Raw genomic sequence first — 20,927 nt, forward strand, 5'->3', positions numbered from 1 at the left:
TATTAATCATTAATAAGCAGTGACACATCGCCTTGTGGTCTGTAGTTTTCCAGAAATCCTCTAGGGGGCAGTAGGGTCGTTTTTAGCGGTGTTTTACTTTCTTCCCATTTCCCGGGGAGTTAAAGTGAAACTGCAGCTGCTTCCTTGTTTGCATCATTTTATTTTCTACAGATTAATCATCGCTGTTCGGGTAAGAACATGCTCACATTCTCACCGTGGTTGTCATGGAGGTGCAAATAGCGTAAACTAAATGGAAAATGAGTTAAGGTGGACTTCGATCAAACTCCGTCACTCTGCAAAGCTGCAAACATTTTCACTGTGCAATGATCACACATCAGCTGCAAACCGCAGAAAGAAAAACATGTGGATGAACAATAAACGGAAACATAAAGCAGATAGATGTTGCTATTTTGTGTGAACGGTCTAATGTTGCGCGGCAGGTAATCTGCAACCTTTGATTTTATTGCCAACCTCTTATAAATCAGCAGGAAGTCACGTCAACCTATTGTTTCTCTGCTGTATCAGCGGGAATATTTTTGACAATCTCAACAGTTGTTCCAACACTTATCAGAGCTTTTGTAATTTCTGCTTTGGCTCCACTGAGTCTGGTGTCTTTCTGTGCTGGAAAAATACAAAAGTATTGACCCATTCTCCACATTATCCATTAAATATTTTTCATTTTTAGCCTACTTCTGTATAGATTTGTGTAATTTTACTTCCTTGGTGTCTTAACTGAGCTTTAAGGGCTGCTTGAAAGTATTCACTACCTTGTTGTTTTACAGCCTGTAATGGATTACAAAGCCTTTTCTTTGGCTTTGAGGCTGGAAAATCCCAGTGAGAGCTGAACAAAATTACTCCAAGAGTGGGTAGTTCTGCAACAATGATCCATACCACGTCAAAGTCCACCTCTGACTTACGTAAAGCAAGCAAATAAACAGAAAAAGATTAAAATTGTAGCTGGTTTAGTCTAAGCCTTTACTAAAATGAAGCACAGATTACTAATCAAGCCATTAATTATCAAAATCCCTTCAATGTGGCTGAAATAAAACCATTCTGCAGAGATGAGTGAGACAAAATTCCTCCATAGCGATGTTAAATAAAAATAAATGTATGCAAGTGTAAACATAAATAAGCTAGAATAAAAGGTTGATGGTACAATTACATTTTAACATAAGGCGATGCAGCTTTTTCACTATTAAGGGAAATCATCACTAAAAATGCTTTTTGAATTTACTCGGGTTAAAATCAATTTGAAGACCTGAAACATTGAAATCTAACAAAGGAAAAAAAACAACCTAAATCAGTTTGAAGGGGAAGATAATTTTTTTACAGAGCTTTGTTTTCAAAAATGCTATTCGAGGTAACGATTAATCTGAAGCTCTGGTATGTCACTTGAATTTTAAAGAATATTTCTCACAAAAGGATTAAAGAATACGAATGCCCAAATTAATCTGATTTAATGAGCTCTTGTCAGCTTTAAGATGTTTTTTTAGGTTGTTTTTTTTACCATGTTTATCTATTGAGTTTTGTTTTAGAAACTAGCAATACCATAAATAAGTCCTTCTGGGGAAAGATAAAGCTTTTTATATTGAAGCTGTCCTCTAGGCTTCCAGTTCTGCATGTTTGAACGTTTCCCTATAGATTTAAAATAATCAGCCACTGGTTTTTGCAGAACATGATGGGCTGATATTTCAACCATTCATTCAGGTGTGTTCCAGCAGAAACAATCCTCTCTTTCAGAGGGTTCAGTGTTCATACTGTACAACTTACAGTTCTGGAGTTTCATGATTAATTCGGCTTGATTTGCTTGTTTCTCTCCAGGATGTCGGCTGTAAAGATGAGCGAGGGCGTTGTGGAGGTGGAGAGCTGCAAAGCTCCACTTTTCTACAGACAAAGCGAGCCGGCCGAGGGAGAAGCGAAGATGTCGGTTCTTCTCCTTCACGGTATTCGTTTCTCATCGGAGAACTGGCTCAACATCGGCACTCTGGAGACGCTGGCCAACGCTGGCTGCCGAGCGGTCGCCCTCGACCTGCCAGGTGCGTCCAATGTGAACAAACTTCAGCTCAGTCAGTCGAAGCACTTCGGTCATTGCCATTGAAAGTGCTTCACAAAGAGTAAATGCTAAAACATTTGTCATGCGGACGCATACAAATACAACACAGAATATAAGACAATAAAAAGTTACAGGGGCAGTATTATGTATTTTCCAGCCACATAGAGCCATTTTATCACATAATCAAATAGTTGTTATCTTCGGATTTCATAAAAATGCCATATATAACAAATGTCACTAAAATCAGTTTGGGTTTGTGATTTAATGCCTTGAAATTGGACCTTTGCATCTTTAAAAGCTCCTGCTATTTTTGAATCGGCATGTTCAGGAAGTCAACACAACATTGCTCCACTGTTAGGCCTTGAGCAACATTTTTACCAACATTGCACTGAGAAGGAGCTTGTATAATGAGCTCAGCTAACGTGCAGCTCCACCAGGTGTTGGCTAATTGGTGCTGGCTAGTCTGAAGGAGCTGAGTGGGGGAGTTACACGGGAGGGTTGCTCTGTGAGGCAGAAGTTTGGAAATTGCGGCTCTGAGGAGGAGCTGCGTCTCGGAGGCGGGGCTACGTCCACCCAGGCGTTTTGCACATCTGAATGGAGATTAAAGGATTTCTCTAACATTCATGAAAGAATTAAAGCAACAATCCAGGAATGTTTTTGATGAGGGAATAACATAACATGATAAAAAGCTCATAAAAGTTAATTTTACTTAACATATATCTTTATTTAGAATTAGAAACAACAAAACTCAGAAAAGTAAAAGGGGTATCAAACCATTTAGACCAGTGGTGTACAAACATTTTGCACTGGCATGACACTGGCACCTCAGTGATCAACGTTTTTCCAATTTAAAACAAAATAATTTTATCTGGGGCGTGCTGTGGTGGCGCAGAGGGTTAGCACGCCCCACGTTTGGAGGCCTCAGTCCTCGACGCAGGCGTCGCGCGTTCGACTCCCGGTCCCGGCGACCTTTGCCGCATGTCTTCCCCCCTCTCCTCGCCCTCCTTCCTGTCTGCCTACTGTCGCAAAAATACGATCCACTAGCGCTGGGAAAACTCTTCGGGGGGAAAAAAATAAAATAAATAATTTTATCTGTGCAGCAATAAATTTAACATGAAACTAAGTAGAAAAGACCAGATACTGTCAGTCCAAATAAGGGTCTTAGATATTTGCCTTTGCAAAAAAAAAAGGTTTGCATCTTGCTAACTTTTCTAGTTGAATGTTTTCTATTTTGATGGTTTAGAAAACAAATTTCAATCTCCTTTAGGAGTCTTTTCTAAGTCTACTGTCCACTTTCCTGTCCTCAGAACTCGGTCGGTCCAAGTCGGCCAAAGCGCCGGCATCGGTGGGAGAACCGGCCCCTGCAGCGTTCCTGAAGGAAGTGTGTGAACAGCTGAGTTTGATCCCTGCCATAGTGATCAGCCCGTCACTCAGTGGGATGTACTCCCTCCCTTTCCTCCTGGAGCATCAGCCTCTAATACGAGCCTACGTTCCCATAGCTCCAATCTGCACTGAAAAATTCACAGCAGAACAGTACCGGAGCGTCAAGGTATTTATGCGAGAACATGCAGAAAATATGGATTTTTCAAATCTAAAAAATTAACTCTGTGTGTGTTTAGGTCCCAACGCTGATTGTTTACGGCGACCAGGACACTCAGCTCGGAGAGGCGTCCCTCCGAAACCTGAGCAATCTGACGAATCACAGGGTGGTGGTAATGAAGGGAGCGGGACACCCGTGTTACCTTGACGACCCAGACACCTGGCACAAAGCGCTTACCAACTTCCTGGAGACTTTGTGAGGCTCTTCGCTCAATTTCAAGCAAAGAAATTCCCTACTAACATGCAAAGGACTCAAAGGAGCCAAACAAACAAATCACTCACAAGCCATTCATCATGCACTACAAAGATATGATTGCAAATCAAATCACTGGAAGGTTTCGATGTTCAATACATTTAGAAAGTCAGTGGCTTCTGTGACCATTAAGACAAATGTCAGAAGTGTGATATCTCTACTTCTGCAGTTAATAGTCTGACCAAATCAATTCCCATTAATTACTTGTATGAATTACTTTAGCTTTTTTTCCCCCATAATGTTGTCGACCATTACTGCCCTCTTGTGGACTGTATCTGTAACTGTAGGAAAGCTTTAACACCTGAACCTGTTTGTAACTAAACTAATACCAGCAGGCATGTCTACTAAAAACCTTGAGAGAGAAAATTAACTCATATAAAGTTTGTAGTTAATTAGTATCTGATATACTAACAGGACTGTTTGATGTTTGATTGGAAAACAGACCAAACCAAGCTGTAGGTTTGCTTCTGGTCATTTGACCCCAGTTTCTGTTCCCATCCTCAAATTACGTTTTATTTACTTTTATGGGCTCCTACTGTTGCACTTTGCATCACACTTGAAACCGAGGCAACGTAAAGAATGTCTTACCAGATCTACGCAGACAAAAGACTGGATTGTTGCTTTATGATCCAAACTCGTATTTTTAGATTTAAGTAAATCTTGCATTTAATTTGGAAACTGAAGTCCCAGAGTTTGTGCCAAAAGAGGCACATGATCCAAGTTTCTGGAGATCCTCTGTGACGATTTAGGAAGCCCTCTGCTGGTTTTGGTCCACTGATAGGAAAACACCTGGACATTTCAGAGCACAACATTCTTGTCTGCTGACGAGCTTTATGCAGATGCTGATTTTAATTTCCTGCAGGATTTGACACCTGCCCACACCACCAAAAGTACCAATACGTGATACTTAATGGCAATGTTATCGCTGCAGTTGATTTGACAGCAAACATGTAATTTAAAAGTTCCTTGAATTCACCTGAATAAAATGATTAGGTCATCAACGCTCTCTCTAATTGTCTGATGCATCTGTATCCATAAAGCTATTTACAGATGTTGAATATTTTTGTCCCAAATTTTTTGCCTGCAGATAAATAAACACACCACACAGTTAGATGAAGTGAAAAATATGAACATTATTTAATAACTGATTCTCTGTAATAAACAATTTGAAAATATTTTACAAGGAGTCACAGACACAATATTTTACAAATTTTGCCCTCTTCTTCTTTTTGTTTCATTATTTTTTTTTCTTTTAAGCTTCATCTGTACAAAAGAATGGAGCGACATGGACCAGTGCCCAAAAGAGAAGGAGCTAAATCTTCCACACACACAAACATTCACACTCACACACACGTACAATAAGTAAAACAAAAACAGAACCAAAAAAAAGGAGAAGAAAACCATTTCGACGTCAGATCTCAAACTTATCAACAGTGCTGTTTTCCTACATATAATTTTTTAAACATCACTTTAACTTTGACTGATTTAACTCTTTTTTTCTCTAAATGTTGCTGTTTTTTCACACTCTTTGTCAAACATGGTCACATAGCACCAGACTACAGACTACAGAATCACATACGCACGTCTTTCCCACAGAGACGCACCAACACAGAGGCAGCGAGGGTCGCGGGGGGACGCTCTTTATGAAAACATTGCTTGATTTCTTAAAGCTGATCCCTCCCTCTCATCCCCAAGCTGGTCCAATTTGATATATTTTTTCTTTTTTTTTTTGTTATTATTATTTTTCTGTTTTTGGCAAAAGGAAATCTGTCAAACCAGAGAAATCAGATATTTCCAGTCGGGATTCACGCAAAGATGAAGCTGCAGGATTCGTCCGGGAGCCTCAGTTTGACAGGCCCGCGCTGCTCTGTGGAGACCCACTTCCTGAGCTCTCTTCTGACAACACACCCACACACAGAAACAGGGCTCCTACGCAATCTTGGATAAAAGATGCAAAATTATGGGATTTGATTTGAGAATTTTCCCAGTCTATGATAAAAAATGTAAGTAATTATTCCATAATTTAAAGTTCTGGATTCCTGTAAAGCTACTAAACATCTCACCTATTTTCTGACTAAATATACAGCTCTGGGAAAAATTAAGATACCACTGAAAATGATCAGTTTCTCTGATTTTACTCTTTATATGTATATGTTAAAATGAAGATTGTTTTTTAATTCTATGAACTACTGACAGCATGTCTCTGATATTCCAAGCAATATTTTAGTATTTATTTGCAGAAAATGAGAAATGATCAAAATAAGGAAAGAGTTGCAGTGCTTTCAGGGCTCAAATAATGCAAAGAAAACAAGTTTATATTCATTTGGGAACAACAATATTAATGTTTTAATTCAAGAAGAGATCAGAAATCAATATTTGGTGGAATAACCACGAGGTTTTCAATAGGATTCAGTGCTATTTTTTTCCAGAGCTGTATTTCTAAAGTTTTGCACCACATGTCAGTAAGAATCCAAATAATCCACACATACAAAAAAACAAACGCAAATTAATTTAGAAATTATGTGAAAAAAGTATAAAGACACAGAGAACAAGTATTGATGACTGTTTTCAGAAAGCAATCCTGCCCCCTGATGGTGCCAATGTATATTCTCTGGTTTAAGCCTAATTCATGGTCTTCTCATTACCGTTATTGCATAAGAAACATCTCATCTGCATTTCTAAATCTTTAAATGATCCAGTGCACCATTGGATCCACGAACAAAAAGTAGAAAGAAAATTATTTCACTCTAATCCACATCATTGTCGCAGAGAGATAAAATAATATTCAGGAAGAGATAAGGATGATTCACAGAAGAAAAGAAAAACGAGTACACAAAACAGCTATCGTCTCTATTACACTCATTGTACAGGACTCCACTGCTCAAGGAAAACTATGCATCTATGCTGCGTAGCTTTTGGAAAACTTGATCAAATTCTGGGAGAATCACTGGACCGACAGTGAAGTTTTGAGTAACATCATGGTGAGGGGTTGAGAAAAACTTTGACTAGAGGAATGGAGAAAAGTCCATCTAAAGATAAAACGGTAGAGGGGATGAAATTCACTTTAGCACATTTTAGCAGGCTTGTATGTGTGGATCACTTGGGTTCATGTTGTCATCTGGTGAGAACTTAACGTCACTAGTTCCTGCAAAATTGCATACTTACTGAGAAAAATGTGTTTAGAGCTTATTTTTCATATTAAATCTTTCTTTTGCCACATCTCAGCATGGGTATTTGTAGTAACACTTTATTTGAAGGGGTGTGCATAAGACTGACATGTTATAAATATGACATAACATCTGTTATGAACATGAAGGAGCCTTCATTAATGTTTGACTGTTATCATGAAGTGTCATTCAGTAAATAATGACACTTTTAATGCAAAGTTGTACTAAAAGTTGCATTGAAAGTCTAACTTTGTGTTTAAAGTCTTATTATTTACTGAATGACATGTCATGACAACAGTCATAACCATTCATGAAGACTCCTTCATGTTTGTAACGGGTGTTATGTCATGTTTATGACATGTCAGTCTCATGAACATCCCTTCAAATAAAGTGTTAGCGTATTTGTTAACTTTGACTCATGATTTTTAATTTTGAATAACATATAAAGGCACAGTTAGTCATACATAAAAAGGGGCCATTTTACAAGTTTGTAGGCCTCATGACACCCATCTGCGATAAATCAAGAGGTTATAGATCAGAGTCGGCTTTAAAGACTCTGGACTTAGTACAGGATGATCTAGTCCTGATTGAACAACTCTCAATTTAAATAGATTTTAAAACACTGACAATCTCAGTCCAGATTTCTCAACAAACATTTAAATGCCTTTTACAATACCGATAAATCAAAATTCAGATGATGGGTAATTTGAGGTTTTGTTCCTCAATGTGGCAAAAACTACAAACAGGAAAAGTATGAACGTTTTGAGATCGGTAGGAACCCTGTAAAAAACACCTACGGACTGACGTCCCTGTCTTCCGTCCGCCCACCGGTTCAGTGTCTCCCAACTGGGCACAAATAAGTGTCATTACCACGTCTGCTTACAGGTGTGTGTGCACAACGTCTCAGTGCAGGTGCACAAAGTGTAGGTTTTCATATTTAGTGTACGGATCCTGGAAAAGAGGGGAAGTAGCAAGGGGCACGTTTCCACAGGCACGTGTTTAGCGTTCATTTACAGACAGTGGAAATAGGGAATTACAGACAGAATTAATGGCACAGGACAGAGACAAACAAATGCCAGAAAAGTAAAACTGCATCAGGCATCAAAAGATGCCAAAAGAGTCCAATTGATAATACTCCTTAGCTTTAAATTTAGCTCCTTTAACAGTCTCTTTCTTTTTTTTCTTTTGTCTCAGGTTTAGTAGGAGCTGAGCTGCAGTTACTGTGCCAGCATGATTTGTCACATCAAATAGTACCGACGACTGTACAGAGTGTGTGGTGAAGGTTCAAACTGTTGCATGACTCATTCTCACCTGAGCTGCACAGCGAGATCTGAGTGGGTGTGAACATCCAAGGTCAGAGGCTTTTAAAACGGGAAATCTCCCACCCGCGCTCAAGCATTTTTAATGCAAACATGCATCGATCAACAATTCATTAGGAGAGAAAAATAAGTTGAAAAAAAAAAAGAAGACCAGAGCTCAGTGCACCTTAATGCATAACACTAAGAAAAGTCTGCGAAGGGAGTATTTTAGAATTGGTTAGGATATCCATGAGAAACGGGGTTTAAGTGGGGAATCAGAGCTCCTCACTGAGTAACACTAAGGCATCTAAAACGGCTTTGATAACTCTTTTGCATTCAGCACTGAAAGAACACTAAAACTACACATTCTTCACCTCCTCAACATCAACATTTAAATAGAGCGGCACCTATCAGTTCTGGTCAGAAGTTTACATGCACACTATCTGTGTATATCCCATGGATTTAATAAATATTTTCTCTCTTTTTTTGCTGGAAAATTTTGTGATTTTTAAACATTTTAGTTTACGTTGGATATTTTCGAGTTCTAGTTCCTTCCATTCCTGGTTGAATATTTGACCTTTCCTCTTGGCGGGATTGGTAGAGCTCATTATAAACTGTTGGCTTCCTGGCACAGACCATTGTTTTAAGCACAGATCACACACTTTGATGTCAATGCCATTTCAGAAACTTATTGCTAACCAGCTTTATCCAATGAAAATTTGGTTCTGATTGGGATTTTTGTCTTGTTGGAACTTCCATGTATTTCAAATTTCTCAGACACTTAGTTGTTGATTTCTACTGAAGTCAAGTAATTTTGAGGCAGTCCCTCTTCATAATTGCTGCACGCTGCAAGAACACCAAATCCTACCGAGTATTTGTGACTTGGTTCAAGTGCAAATGCCTCAGTACTCTTGAAGAGCAGCAACTGAACCCCTCAGCATGACGCCTTAATAGCTTTACTTCGCTTCCTCAAAAAAGTACTTCCTGTCACTGAAGCCAAATTGTTCAGTATTTGTCTTATCTGACCACACAAACTAAGTTCCTGAACATACCTAGTTTTTTTAGCTTGAAGGTTTCAGTTTTGGAGCTAGAGATTCTTGCTGATCCAAGCAGCTACATTGGTGTAGCATCTTCAAGTTTATCATAGGCTTAAGCTTTAGTGGGTCATCCATGGAAGAAAAAGGAATTGTTCTTCATCTGCTTTATGGGCTTTAACATCTTGGTAACTAAGATCTAGATCAATAGTGAGCACAAAGGACAATGAAGGTTCACCCAAACGGATACTTTTGTTTCTGAGAAGAAGAGATTGAATGCATGGCATCCAAACTCTTGTAGACAGGCAAGTCCATCTTTTGCTGTTAAAATCTTTGTCCATGTTGATAATTCACTGAGATTTAATAAATTATTACAGATCTAGTGAGAAGGTTAAAACTTGGACCTGGTGTTGTTTTGGAAGGGTTACATTAAACTTTCTGAATGGGATTCCCGTAGACTATGTTTAAAAGCCAACATTGTATCAGCTTGACTGAATCCTACCAACAATGCCATGAAGAGGAGTCCATTTCTAGGAAGAATTATGCAAAATGTTGCAGAAGATGTTTATCTAACTATTATATTTAGCAGAATAATACATTTGAGATTGTGTACTTGTAGAAAATTTAATTATTATTTATCCAAAATCACAGAGGTGATATGTAATTATTCTAAGAATGTAGGGCTGAATAATATGGCTGACAAAACACATCATGATATAAGAGCTTCATATCAATTGATATCAATAACGTTTGATTAGATTTTTTGTTTTAAATTTCTTAAATACTACCTAACTGGTGGCGTGACTGTTCCTGTTCTGAGCATTTATAAGTCAAAACCTTAAACTGCTGCTGCGCAAGTTACTCAACAGGTTGTTGCTAGGTAACCAGAAGTTCTGAAGTTGCTGCTAGGTAACCAAAGAGTGAGTGAGTTACTAAATGCCACAAATCTTTCTTAGCGTTCCTTGAGGTTGAGTAGCTAAAACTTATCCTCTGTTTAAATTCCCAGAATGCTGTGCGGTTCTGGATCAGATTTCAGTGAAATTCCATCAGATGTATTACCTATTGATACTGATTACGTGTTTATTACAACTTATATTGTCATTGATTTATTGTCCAGCCCTATAAAAATTATTCAAATTCATCATACCAAATCAGATATGCAGACGAAGCTCTGTGACTTCATGTAAACTCACGACCGGAGTAATAGGTGGATCTTTTAGTTTATTTCTCCACCACAACACTAGATTTTGTCTGCTGCCACACAGAAACAGTAAGAAACAGCTGTTCTAGCTCAAATATTACCCCCGCCTCCAAACCCGCTCACCGAACCGAAGATCCTTTCGGGGGCTTTGAAAACAAACGCACATACGCACACGTCCACAAACGCACACAAACCAGGCAGAACGATAGCAGTCAGGTGGCCCTAAGAACACACTATGGCCAGTTAACTCGCTGTATATCAATAGTGTATCATAGCTCTATACATGGTTTTGTAAAGGAACTGTATAGTAATCCCCGTGTGACGGCGGACCGGAGGCTCTGGAGGGGGTAAAGGACGTTAAGCGGAGCCGGTCAGCGCGGCGGCTCAGTGTAAAGCTAGTTCTACAGCGTCAGCCGACAGATTCAGTCTCCTGCAGCGTCCCAAGCCTCAAACATGGCCTACAGGTACTATACAGTAGCTTCACTCTTATACAGCCAAAACAAAGTGCGTAAAGGCACTATGAAACAGCTCCTAAACGCGGGAGTCTGAAAGAAAACAATTATTATTATAAAGAAAATCCATACATTGCAATGGCTAAAGGACAAACTGTGACTACTACTGTACGTGATCACCATATTTAGTGGCTCCTACTGCGCTAAAGATGGAAAATCAAAATAAGCCCCTATCCCCCAGCAGCGGATGGTTTTAAAGATTAAACAGTGTCAGTCAAAGGTAAAATTAGACATGACTGGCCCGTCCCAAAGAAAGGCTTTGATTTTGACACGAGTAAACCACAAACACACGACAACTGTGATTCGGAGCGTTGGTGAAGTACTTTTTCTATAAGAGGTGAGTTTTTTTCTTCTGCTTCTTTTTTTCCGAGGTCAGAATGGTTCGATTGATCGTAAAAGAGAGTAATACCACACGACATCAACAATGTTCCAGCAGCAACCGAAAGCTGATTCAGATTTTACAGCCGGGGGGCCTGAGAGCCAGAAAGCGCTAGCACTGATAAACTATAATAAACACTTCAAGAAAAGCCTGGTATTTTATCGTGTAATTACAACAATGCTCCCCAGTGGATCTCTTTTGTTTCTCTTTAAAAAAAAACAAAAACAACAATCTGCTAATTAGAGCTGCACAAAATGAGTCAGAATTCAGCTGCTGCAAATCTAAATCTGGTTACCTCTTTGTGTTTTTGGCTACAAAAATAAGACCACGTGAAAGTATATCTCATTTTGGCAAGTAGATATAGCGCGTTTTAGGTTAACACTTAACTTTCTTTTCAAATTAAATCCTAAGCATACGGCATGTTTGGAATACTCATCACTTCAGCAGGTAATACTTGACATTTTGAATACTTGTTGAGTTTTTTTCTCTTTTTTCTTAGTATTGTCTATGGTGGAATAGCTGGCTGGAGGGTCCACAGCCTTACGAGAGGCAGATGGTGAGACTCTGAGATGAAGGAGAAGAAGAAGTCCGGCCGTCGGAGGAGGAGGGCGGACAGTCAGCCCCAAATCTCCAGCCTGTATCAGGATCTCTCTCTTATCTAGATGAAGGTGGTATTTGGAGAACAAGGGGGTTGTTTTCTCTTTTCTGGGGTGCTTTGACGGTCCTGCACCGACAGCTTGGCTTGGAGATGTAGGCTGGTCGGGCTGAGGACACAAACGTCCAGCGTCCGAGATGGACGGCGCCACACTCCGGGCTTCCAGCTGACCGCGACGGGAGGTCCCGCAATTAACTATGACTAAAACAACATCAGGGTGCCGGTATGGAGGCGAGGAGTCGGGAGGGATGGAGGGTTTTTTTAAGGGAAGGGAGCGAGGATGAGGAGAATGAAGTTAATGTAACAGAGAGTGATGATGGGGGCTGAGAGCTGGATAAAGCAGCAGCAGCTGAATGAGCAGGAGGGTGTAGAGCGGCGGACGGAAGGAGTGACCTCTTCCACAGTCTGACGTGTTCTCCTGCAAAACGACAGAAAAGATATCAGACTTACACATATTTTTTATTCCAAAATACTGACTGGAAATGTAAAATAGTTCTTGATTGTAGCCTGGAGTGTGCGCTTTTCATTATGGGATAATTTTGACCAAATTAGTTGGACTAATCTTCAGAAATTACCTTCAGATACAAATCTCAAAGCTCGCGGGTTTGAGATTTGTATCTGAATCTATTTAATCAACATTTCCGTTAATTACTTTCAAGCTGACATTTTTGGAAAGTGTTCAGAGGGAAGCAGGGTAACGACTAAGTCAGGTTTTTAATAATAAATACCTGAAATGCTGAGTGAGCACCAAAACCTACAGAGAAAAGTTGCAGCTAGTTTTACATCTACATCAACATTTGCAAAGTCAAACTCACAGGTGATGAGTGTGACCTGTGAACATCATTTAGTTATTAAAACAAGCCATTGTTGATTTTCTTATCTCCCACAAAGACTGACGAATATTACACTGAACTATAATCAATGTGGTTATTAAAAATCAGAATTGGGTAGTAACCAGTTACATTTACTCAATTACATTTACTTTGATAACGTTTTGGAAAAAATGTACGTAAAGTCAGAATCTGCTTTAAGTCTGTTTCTGTCTATAAAGGGAACAGTTTAATAACACGTCTCTGAGTATACAGCCGTTTGAAATCACAATGAAGAGTTTAAAAATATAAAAACAAGTAGAATATTTCCCTATTATTGATACTCCAGGTGAAGATCTAAAACTTTAAATAAACATTGTCAACTCCAAGATCTAATTCTTCGCTGTAATTCTCTTAATGAGCCGTGGAAATTCATTTTTGCTTCTCTTACCGTCCTCGTCTTGTTTATCAGAGGACGTCGAGATGCTATAAACTTCCTCATTTAGGTTTTTTTGTCTTTCCAGTTTTAAAGAAAGAAACAGAAATATGGATTGTATCATATTTTTACCCAAAGGAAACAAGAAGCGATAGTGTACAAATCAAAAGTTCCTTGACGCTGATCAATCAATGACAAGATGCTTTGGAATCATTTTGTTGAATTTATTGGGGTTATTTATTATCTTTAATGTTGATCTTTTTCCCCTGCTAACACATACGGTGGATCCCTTGTTTATCTGCAGTTCAGTATTCACAGATTTCTCTCCAGAGTGCATCCTAAACATTAGGAAAAAATGCAGCTTGTATAGCTGAAATATTTAGCTGCAATGCTACTTGACAGCCATTCGAGAACCGTCATTCATTTTTTTTCATTTCCGTTGAAAGGCTGTAACTCCGATAAGGAAGCCTGTAATTTTAGCTTCTGCAACAAAGCTTTTCCTCTGTGTGTATTAATGGTTGTTAAGGTATATATCTGGTGTTAGAACTATTAAAACAGACGGTTGTAAATGTTTTAGAGGGGATTTCAAGAATTTGTTGATTTTAATTATTCGGTGCTGAAACTCGATGGACACCTGGGTCCAGTGTTCTCAAATTAAAGGTATCGAATTTTATGCTACTTTTTCCACATCACTGCAACACAAAGTGAGCATGAAGGAATAATCTTTACAATAGGAGAAAATAAGTAAGCCAAAGAACATCTGTTTTAGTGCTGTAGTTCCACATCAGTTTCATTTTCCTAAGTGCTGACAAATTTATTTAAACATATTTAACATATCCTACGTATTAGGGTTGTTATCAAGCTACACGCCTCCTGGATTATCTAATCCCTGATGGATTGTACCTCAATTCCCATCAGTTATGTCATTAGTAACGTCAGACAGAGAATTTCATATTCTCTGTCTGATTAAACCAGAAAAAGTAGGTGGTCTTTATTCATGCAACAGAACATAAAATAAAATATACGCAATTACATGTTATGTACTTCATCTTACATATGTTTTTACATTTAGGTTGTCACCTGAGCCTATAATAACAGGATTTTATGGTTGTCTGAAACCTTTAAATACAGGTTTTGATGATAAAATAAGATTGTTGCTTTAATGATTGCTCATATTCTGGAATTTGCTCTTGCATTATGACACATTTTAGGGGCCTATTTTCAGGTGCGGATTAATACACATTTAGGACAATGAAAACGTTTTCACAGCAGGAGACTGCAAGCTATCTTCAACCAATTTATGCTAGTGTGTTGACAAATTATTACATCAGTATGTTTTTATTACAAAGTAATAATATAACTTGTATATCATTACCTTTCTAAAATAAGTTTTTTGCCAAAAGTGATTTTTTTTTTTTTTTTTTTGCCTAAAATATTTTGGAAAAAAAGATAGGTGGTGATTTTTTACATTTTTTTTAACAAAAGCACTTTGGCAAAAATGACTTGTGCCATTATCTTAGGAAAGTGACAATCTTGAAAATAATGGAATTTTCTATGATTTCCAAATGTTTTATTGTCTGGTTGTCCCTGAACAAGTGCGGTAAAACTAGCTGACTGAATAAATCTCAATAGCTGCGGAAATTAATAACATCTAAAACTCTTACAGCTGCGTTGCTGTCGAAGCAGGTGGAAGGTCCTTTTCGATACCGTGCAGTCGTCATTTCTTCACACGGATTTTCCTCCTTGACTGATTTATTAGTTCATTAAGGAACATTTAAAATATTCTAGGAATTAAAAACCCAACAGCGATGAAGGAGAGGCAGGTTTGTTACTGTGTCTGTAGCAGCTGGTGGGTAAAAAGTGGAAAGGATACATTCCTCCTTGTCCTGGGAAAGATCTTCTATCTCGCAGGAGCTGCATGGCAGCTTTTCTGCTACCACAAATAGCAAGTTGGTGTTGTTTATCCTCTTGGCATGAATCAGCCTGCAGTGAAAAAGACAGCTTTGTCAACAACCTCCCTCTGCTTGCTTGCATCTCGCACTCATTTGCTAATGGATCAGCAAGATTTATGAGACAGCCTTACAAGGCTCATTTAGCCAATAATGTGACCATATCATTTAAAAACGATGCAGGTTTACAGTCTGAAGCACTTTTCAGGCTGCTTGCTAACCGCGCCTCTGACTTTTCACATGATTTGCGTGAAAGGACACATGCATGACCTGGAACAGTTTCCGCAGTCTTGGAGGATGTTGTAGGAGTTGCTGAGGTTACTGAAGTAGTACTGGGTTTGGATCATCACGCAGCTCCTCTCTTTTGACTCTATGACTTCTGCCTCCACCTCATCTGCAACATCAGCAGAACAGACAGAGACGTGTTGGACCCCCGAGGTTCTGCACATTTCCAATGATGGTGAATTTAAAACTTTGCTCACACTCACCTGTGACAAACCAGCTGTGATAAGCCAAACCGTATAAAAGCTGCTGGAACAGGGACCTGTTGTGACAAGAGATGCAATTGACAACATGGAAAACCAGTAACAGGTTAGAGGAAAATTATATGGAGTTATAGTTTTTGCTATTTTGTCAAACAAACCCATAAAATACAGTATAGAGAGCTGCAGGCAGACATTAATTCAAGAAGACAGAGCTGGAGGGAAAAGAAGATATTCTGAAACATTTTTCATACAGTTCACTAAAATAGTTTTTAGTTAGCAAAAAGTGCCACTGTTGATTTACTTATTTCCCAAAAAGACTGACAAATATTAGATTAAATCTAACTAGTTACTACCCAGTTCTGGTTCTTAGTAACCGCATTGATTATAGTTTAGTTTAATATTTGTTTTTTGTTAACATTTACTTTTTGGAAAGAAAACTACTTTTCAGAGTATTTGTACTACGTTGCACTTTTTACTTCTACTTGAGTAAAATTTCCTGTTTCTCAGTAACTTCACTGAATTAAGAACACATTTGTTTTAACCAAATATTGACCAGACTCAGACACACATCTGCAGTTTTTGTTAAAGTTTCGTAAGTTTTATACTGAAATAAATTGATTTGGAAATCTGCATGACTTTGTTATTTTGTAATTATAGCTATTTATACAAATTATTTTAATCTTTATCTTTAAAATACCAACATTTCCACATAAGTTTATATTTTGATTCATCTGATGATGTAACTTTTAAATATTAAATGACTGATATTATAATCAGTTACTCAGTACTTGAGTAGTCTTTTTAGTAAATATTTTCACTTTTACTTGAGTAAAAATGTGTTGAAGTAGTTCTACTCTTTGGTAAAATCTTTGGGTTCTCTGCTCACCTCTGTTAGCAACACCAATATTAACTACTGATAATAGACACTATAGTCCATAATAGTTTAAATAATTGTCAAAGGAGAATATTTTGTAGTACTTATTGGGACATAAAGTATAATAAAATTATTTAAACTCCATTGCATCTTTTTTTATTTGGGACTGTCACAATATTTGAGTTAGAACAGCTGTTTATTTCTGTTTCTGTGTGGCAGCAGACAAAATCATGTCACTGTAGTCAAAGCACTTACACAAATTTACAAAAAAGAAATCCAGAAATAACTGCTTAGTTATTATTGAACGGGATATTTCTTGACATCAGTGACATTAAGATAATAACTGCACTTAGTCATATTTTTAAAGATATTAATATTTGTTGCTGCTAATGGAACTACCACAGAAAAACAAAGAGTAAAGGTAAAACTCCCAGCTTTCCTTTAACATTTTGTAGTTTGTAAATATTACCATGTATAGTTCAACATTGAAAAGATGACTTTTTTTTATGATGACAAAATAAATGGCCGACCACCACCAGAGATCACAGTGCCATAGCATTTGAAGCAATGGCTCATGTCCATAATCTGAGGCATTTCTAGTATTTTATGGCTGTTCTGTGAAAGAAACAATAACTTAAATACAAACAGGAACAACTGAAGATTCATTCACAGCCATTTTTTGTTCTTATCTACAATAGAGCTACAGATTGAGACATTTTTATCAGGCTTCAGCCTATAAAAATGTTTGATGTGCTTTGCTGTTGCTGATTGTATGAAAGTAATAAATTAAGTTGCTTATATGTCCTTTTGGCAGCTCAGGTGTGATGGTAGCTACAACAGGGAATAAATGTCGGCACTAATGGAGCGCTAAGATTTTATCATGATTTAGTCATTAAACAAGAAGGATCAGAAGATATTTAAAGGATCTATGAGCCTTTAAATATGGAAATCTAATTTCAGTGTGAAGGCTATAGTGAGCAAAAAAGTGTTTTCTCTTTTCACCCATATTACCAAAATGCTACTGCCACAGGTATTACATCTAACCCAGGAAGTTTCCCCAACCATTTACCAATTTTAAGAGCTTTCTGTGCCTCCATAATAGTTTATTATTTGATGAAAAATGCTGGTTCTGTTCTGGGGACTAAAGTGAAGCCTGGGAGAACTTGCTACTATATGCAAGTATTGCTTATTATGTCTACAGGTCATAATTATTGTATTTCAATGCTCAAAAATATATCCTGTGTAGAAAAAACATATTAAAAATATTTTTTTTGTCCTCTCTTGACAATTTATTTGACCAAAGAAATAACTGCAGAAAAATAAATGCAATGAATCTTTAAAAGCACCAACAATTGTTTTGGCTAACTAGATAACCAGTCTCCTACTTTGAATCCAGACACAGTTAAAATAGCAAAATATGCACATTATTTTGTGCAGTTTATTGACCCAGAGTGCAAACTGCAAGGAGCAAGGTGCTTCAAATCTTACCATGCAGCAGCTGATGTCCACCATGCCAGGTTTACAAAGTCTGCAATCGTAGGCTGCAGACACAAAGAAACATTTACTCATTTCTTTCTGCTAAATGGGTCAGTATAATTTATTTGCCGTTGCCTCTTACATGTTTATCTTTCTAAAATTACTACTTATATTTTTGTTTTTGACATAGAGTAGCATTAACGAAAATGAAGGAAAAATGTTGTCCATTTTAGAACCGCTCAATTACTTTTCTGTGATTAAACAAAGGGAAATTATTACTGAAGATGAAGACAGAAATATAGTTAACAGCCAGAAGAAAAAAATGTTTTGTGGGAGAGTTGTTAAGTAATTCCATAATTTTGTTGGGATATTGGAAAAGGTACTCAGGATTTTGAATACTTTTGCTGGATCACCTAAAAGTAACTCAAAAACGTGCAAAGCTCTAGCAAAATGAACTCAGTCTCTTGAAACGTTCTCCAGCATTTTGAAAAATCCTTTGCGTAATCTTATACAAATAACTCTGGATTCTACTAAACCTCTGGAAAAGTAAGGAAATATCCCAATGAACCTTGGAGATTTTCTAATTTGTTTTGTGGGATGTTGCAAAAATAACTATCAGTGTTGCTAATTTTAAAAAACAAACTTGGATTTTTTAAAAGTACCAAGTGTGTTTGGAGTCGTGTCCTTACCACAAACACTCCTCGCCTTGCTGCTCCAGCTTCACTGTTTTGCACTCGTTCACACACAGACTGATAATCAAACGACTGCTTGCGCTTGTAGAAGGAATTGTTGTACAAAGCGTACATCAAGTTTGGGTCAACGACACCAAGAAATTTGCCCACCTGCAAAGATACAAAGCTCTGCTCAGCACTTGGTGATGATTAGAGTAAATCTGTGATATCTGAAAAATAAATCTTATTTTTATTAAACCTCGCTCCAGTCATCCTTCTGGTTTGACATGATTAGGAATCCGCCGTCATCAATTAAATAGCACAGGAGATCCTGCAAAAAGACACACGGCAACAGGAGTTTGAAGATTATTCAGGTGAGAAACAGAGCATTAAAATACATCATTTAAATTTGTACAGCTAGTGTAAATACTCACATCACTATTAGCTTCACAGTCCATCTCACAACCTCTGTTTGGTCCACACTGTCATGGAGGAAAACACAATTTGGTGCAAGAATTAAAACTCTCATCAAAATGTTTTTTTTTTCTATTAAATTAACATTTAAAACATAATAATTTATACCGTATTTGAGCCTTGACGGCTGTCTGTATGGTTGCTGGCAAGAATCTTGAATTTATCGGTCCATGCTTCCAGGTCTAACTTTACTCCAAGAACTGAGAAAAACGGCGTAATCAAAGCATTAAAAATGATATTTAATGGATAAAATAACAGAAGAGACGTTACGTACTTCCCCTTTATCTTGATCTGAACCGTTTTCCCTACAATTTGTAATGAAGTTTTCCTGTTTGCTCACCTGCAGGTTTGACTGTCTTCCCGCCTATTGTGATATCCAGAGCTGTGCTGACCAGAATTCCCACTGTGTCGTTTTCTGGGTTCAACAGATCGGCCCCAACTGCATGAGACACACACAAAAACAAGACACATGAAGGGGGGTCGGAGGTTCAAGTTATGGTTTAATTACGCAACCAAAGAGGATCATTCACCTGATCGATATGGTGCTGTGAAGATGTAACCCTTGTTATCAAGGCTACGGCGGTAGTAGCTGGCATTAAACGGCTCTGGGTCTTCCTCCCAGGTTTCTGCAGCTCTAAGATTTAAAAGTAGCAAATATCTGTTGTTCAAGCTCCCTCCTCGACCTTATGTAACATCCTAACTTATCATCCAAAAATAGAACCGAGTGAGAAATGTAAGATCTAAAGAAACAGCTGCAGTCAAGACACACAGCAGTGATGAAATCTGCTCTTACTTGTTTGGAAAGACTCTTGTTATGCCTCCATCTGTTGCAGCAAACACAGCCAGGAAGCCGTATCTAAATGTCAGGATTGAGGAGAAACAAACAGGCAGGACTCAGATCTACATCCTCCCCATTGGTGATGTTTGAGAATAAACTTCCCTCAAAGCAGCTTGGTGCCACTCACGTATTTAAGTCTTTATTCTTCCACACTTTTTCGACCAGCTGCCGGATGATGCCAGTGTCCAGAATCAGATTGTGAAGGAGCAAACTGTCACCTGGATGAAAATTTAAGAAAGAGAGAGGATGGTGGAGTAGTACTGAGATTGAAACTAATTTTATTACTACCTCGTCTTGCTTTTGTAGTCAAAGCAACATTAGCTGCATGCCTTTCTGTGTATTTAAAAAGAATAAAGTTACTTTCATTTTGTGTGCAACAAAAATAAAAAGTCCGGCAAAACATTTGTTAACTGGATCCTTCAGAAACAGAGCTGCGTTCGGGGTTTGATTGTAAAATGCGCAACGCTGAACAATTTCACAACCATTACTCAAATATGAATCTGTGATGCATTTGTTAGAGACTATTTTCTGCTGTAGATTAAAACATTTAAAGCTCTGCAGCATTTCTGGCAGCAGGATAGTGAATGTGGGATTTACTCAAAATAAACTCAACAAAAAGGGGAAAAAACACAAGGAAAGGATAATTTATCAGTGGAAAATGAGGAGCAGACAGGAACTGCTGCAGAATGTTGCACTTAGATTATCTGGGCTACATTTATTTTCTTAATCAGATTAATTTAGAGTTTTTTCCTTCAATGTGCAAG

General features: G+C 37.9%; 2 protein-coding genes across 2 annotated transcripts in view; one reads left to right on the forward strand and one right to left on the reverse strand.

The window, feature by feature from the left end:
* Positions 1-70: 70 nt before the first annotated feature.
* abhd14b (abhydrolase domain containing 14B) lies at positions 71-5,080 on the forward strand. Its single transcript, XM_044121326.1, has 4 exons — positions 71-190; positions 1,822-2,036; positions 3,361-3,602; positions 3,673-5,080. The coding sequence occupies exons 2-4, from the start codon at positions 1,823-1,825 to the stop codon at positions 3,850-3,852; spliced, it is 636 nt and encodes a 211-aa protein (XP_043977261.1). The 5' UTR covers positions 71-190; position 1,822; the 3' UTR covers positions 3,853-5,080.
* The window catches only part of cacna2d2a (calcium channel, voltage-dependent, alpha 2/delta subunit 2a), a gene marked incomplete at its 5' end in the record, with an annotated part of 112,060 nt that continues 96,151 nt past the window's right edge, over positions 5,019-20,927 (reverse strand). The window contains 14 exons of the mRNA XM_044121909.1: positions 5,019-12,569; positions 15,061-15,143; positions 15,270-15,379; positions 15,616-15,739; positions 15,834-15,889; positions 18,193-18,245; positions 18,870-19,022; positions 19,111-19,182; positions 19,286-19,333; positions 19,434-19,525; positions 19,666-19,764; positions 19,856-19,959; positions 20,119-20,181; positions 20,291-20,381. Of these exons, the coding sequence (XP_043977844.1) occupies positions 12,447-12,569; positions 15,061-15,143; positions 15,270-15,379; positions 15,616-15,739; positions 15,834-15,889; positions 18,193-18,245; positions 18,870-19,022; positions 19,111-19,182; positions 19,286-19,333; positions 19,434-19,525; positions 19,666-19,764; positions 19,856-19,959; positions 20,119-20,181; positions 20,291-20,381 (1,271 nt within the window). The remainder of the gene's footprint in view (positions 12,570-15,060; positions 15,144-15,269; positions 15,380-15,615; positions 15,740-15,833; positions 15,890-18,192; positions 18,246-18,869; positions 19,023-19,110; positions 19,183-19,285; positions 19,334-19,433; positions 19,526-19,665; positions 19,765-19,855; positions 19,960-20,118; positions 20,182-20,290; positions 20,382-20,927) is intronic.

The sequence above is a fragment of the Gambusia affinis genome, linkage group LG07 (genome assembly GCF_019740435.1).
Source record: "Gambusia affinis linkage group LG07, SWU_Gaff_1.0, whole genome shotgun sequence".
Taxonomy (NCBI): domain Eukaryota; kingdom Metazoa; phylum Chordata; class Actinopteri; order Cyprinodontiformes; family Poeciliidae; genus Gambusia; species Gambusia affinis.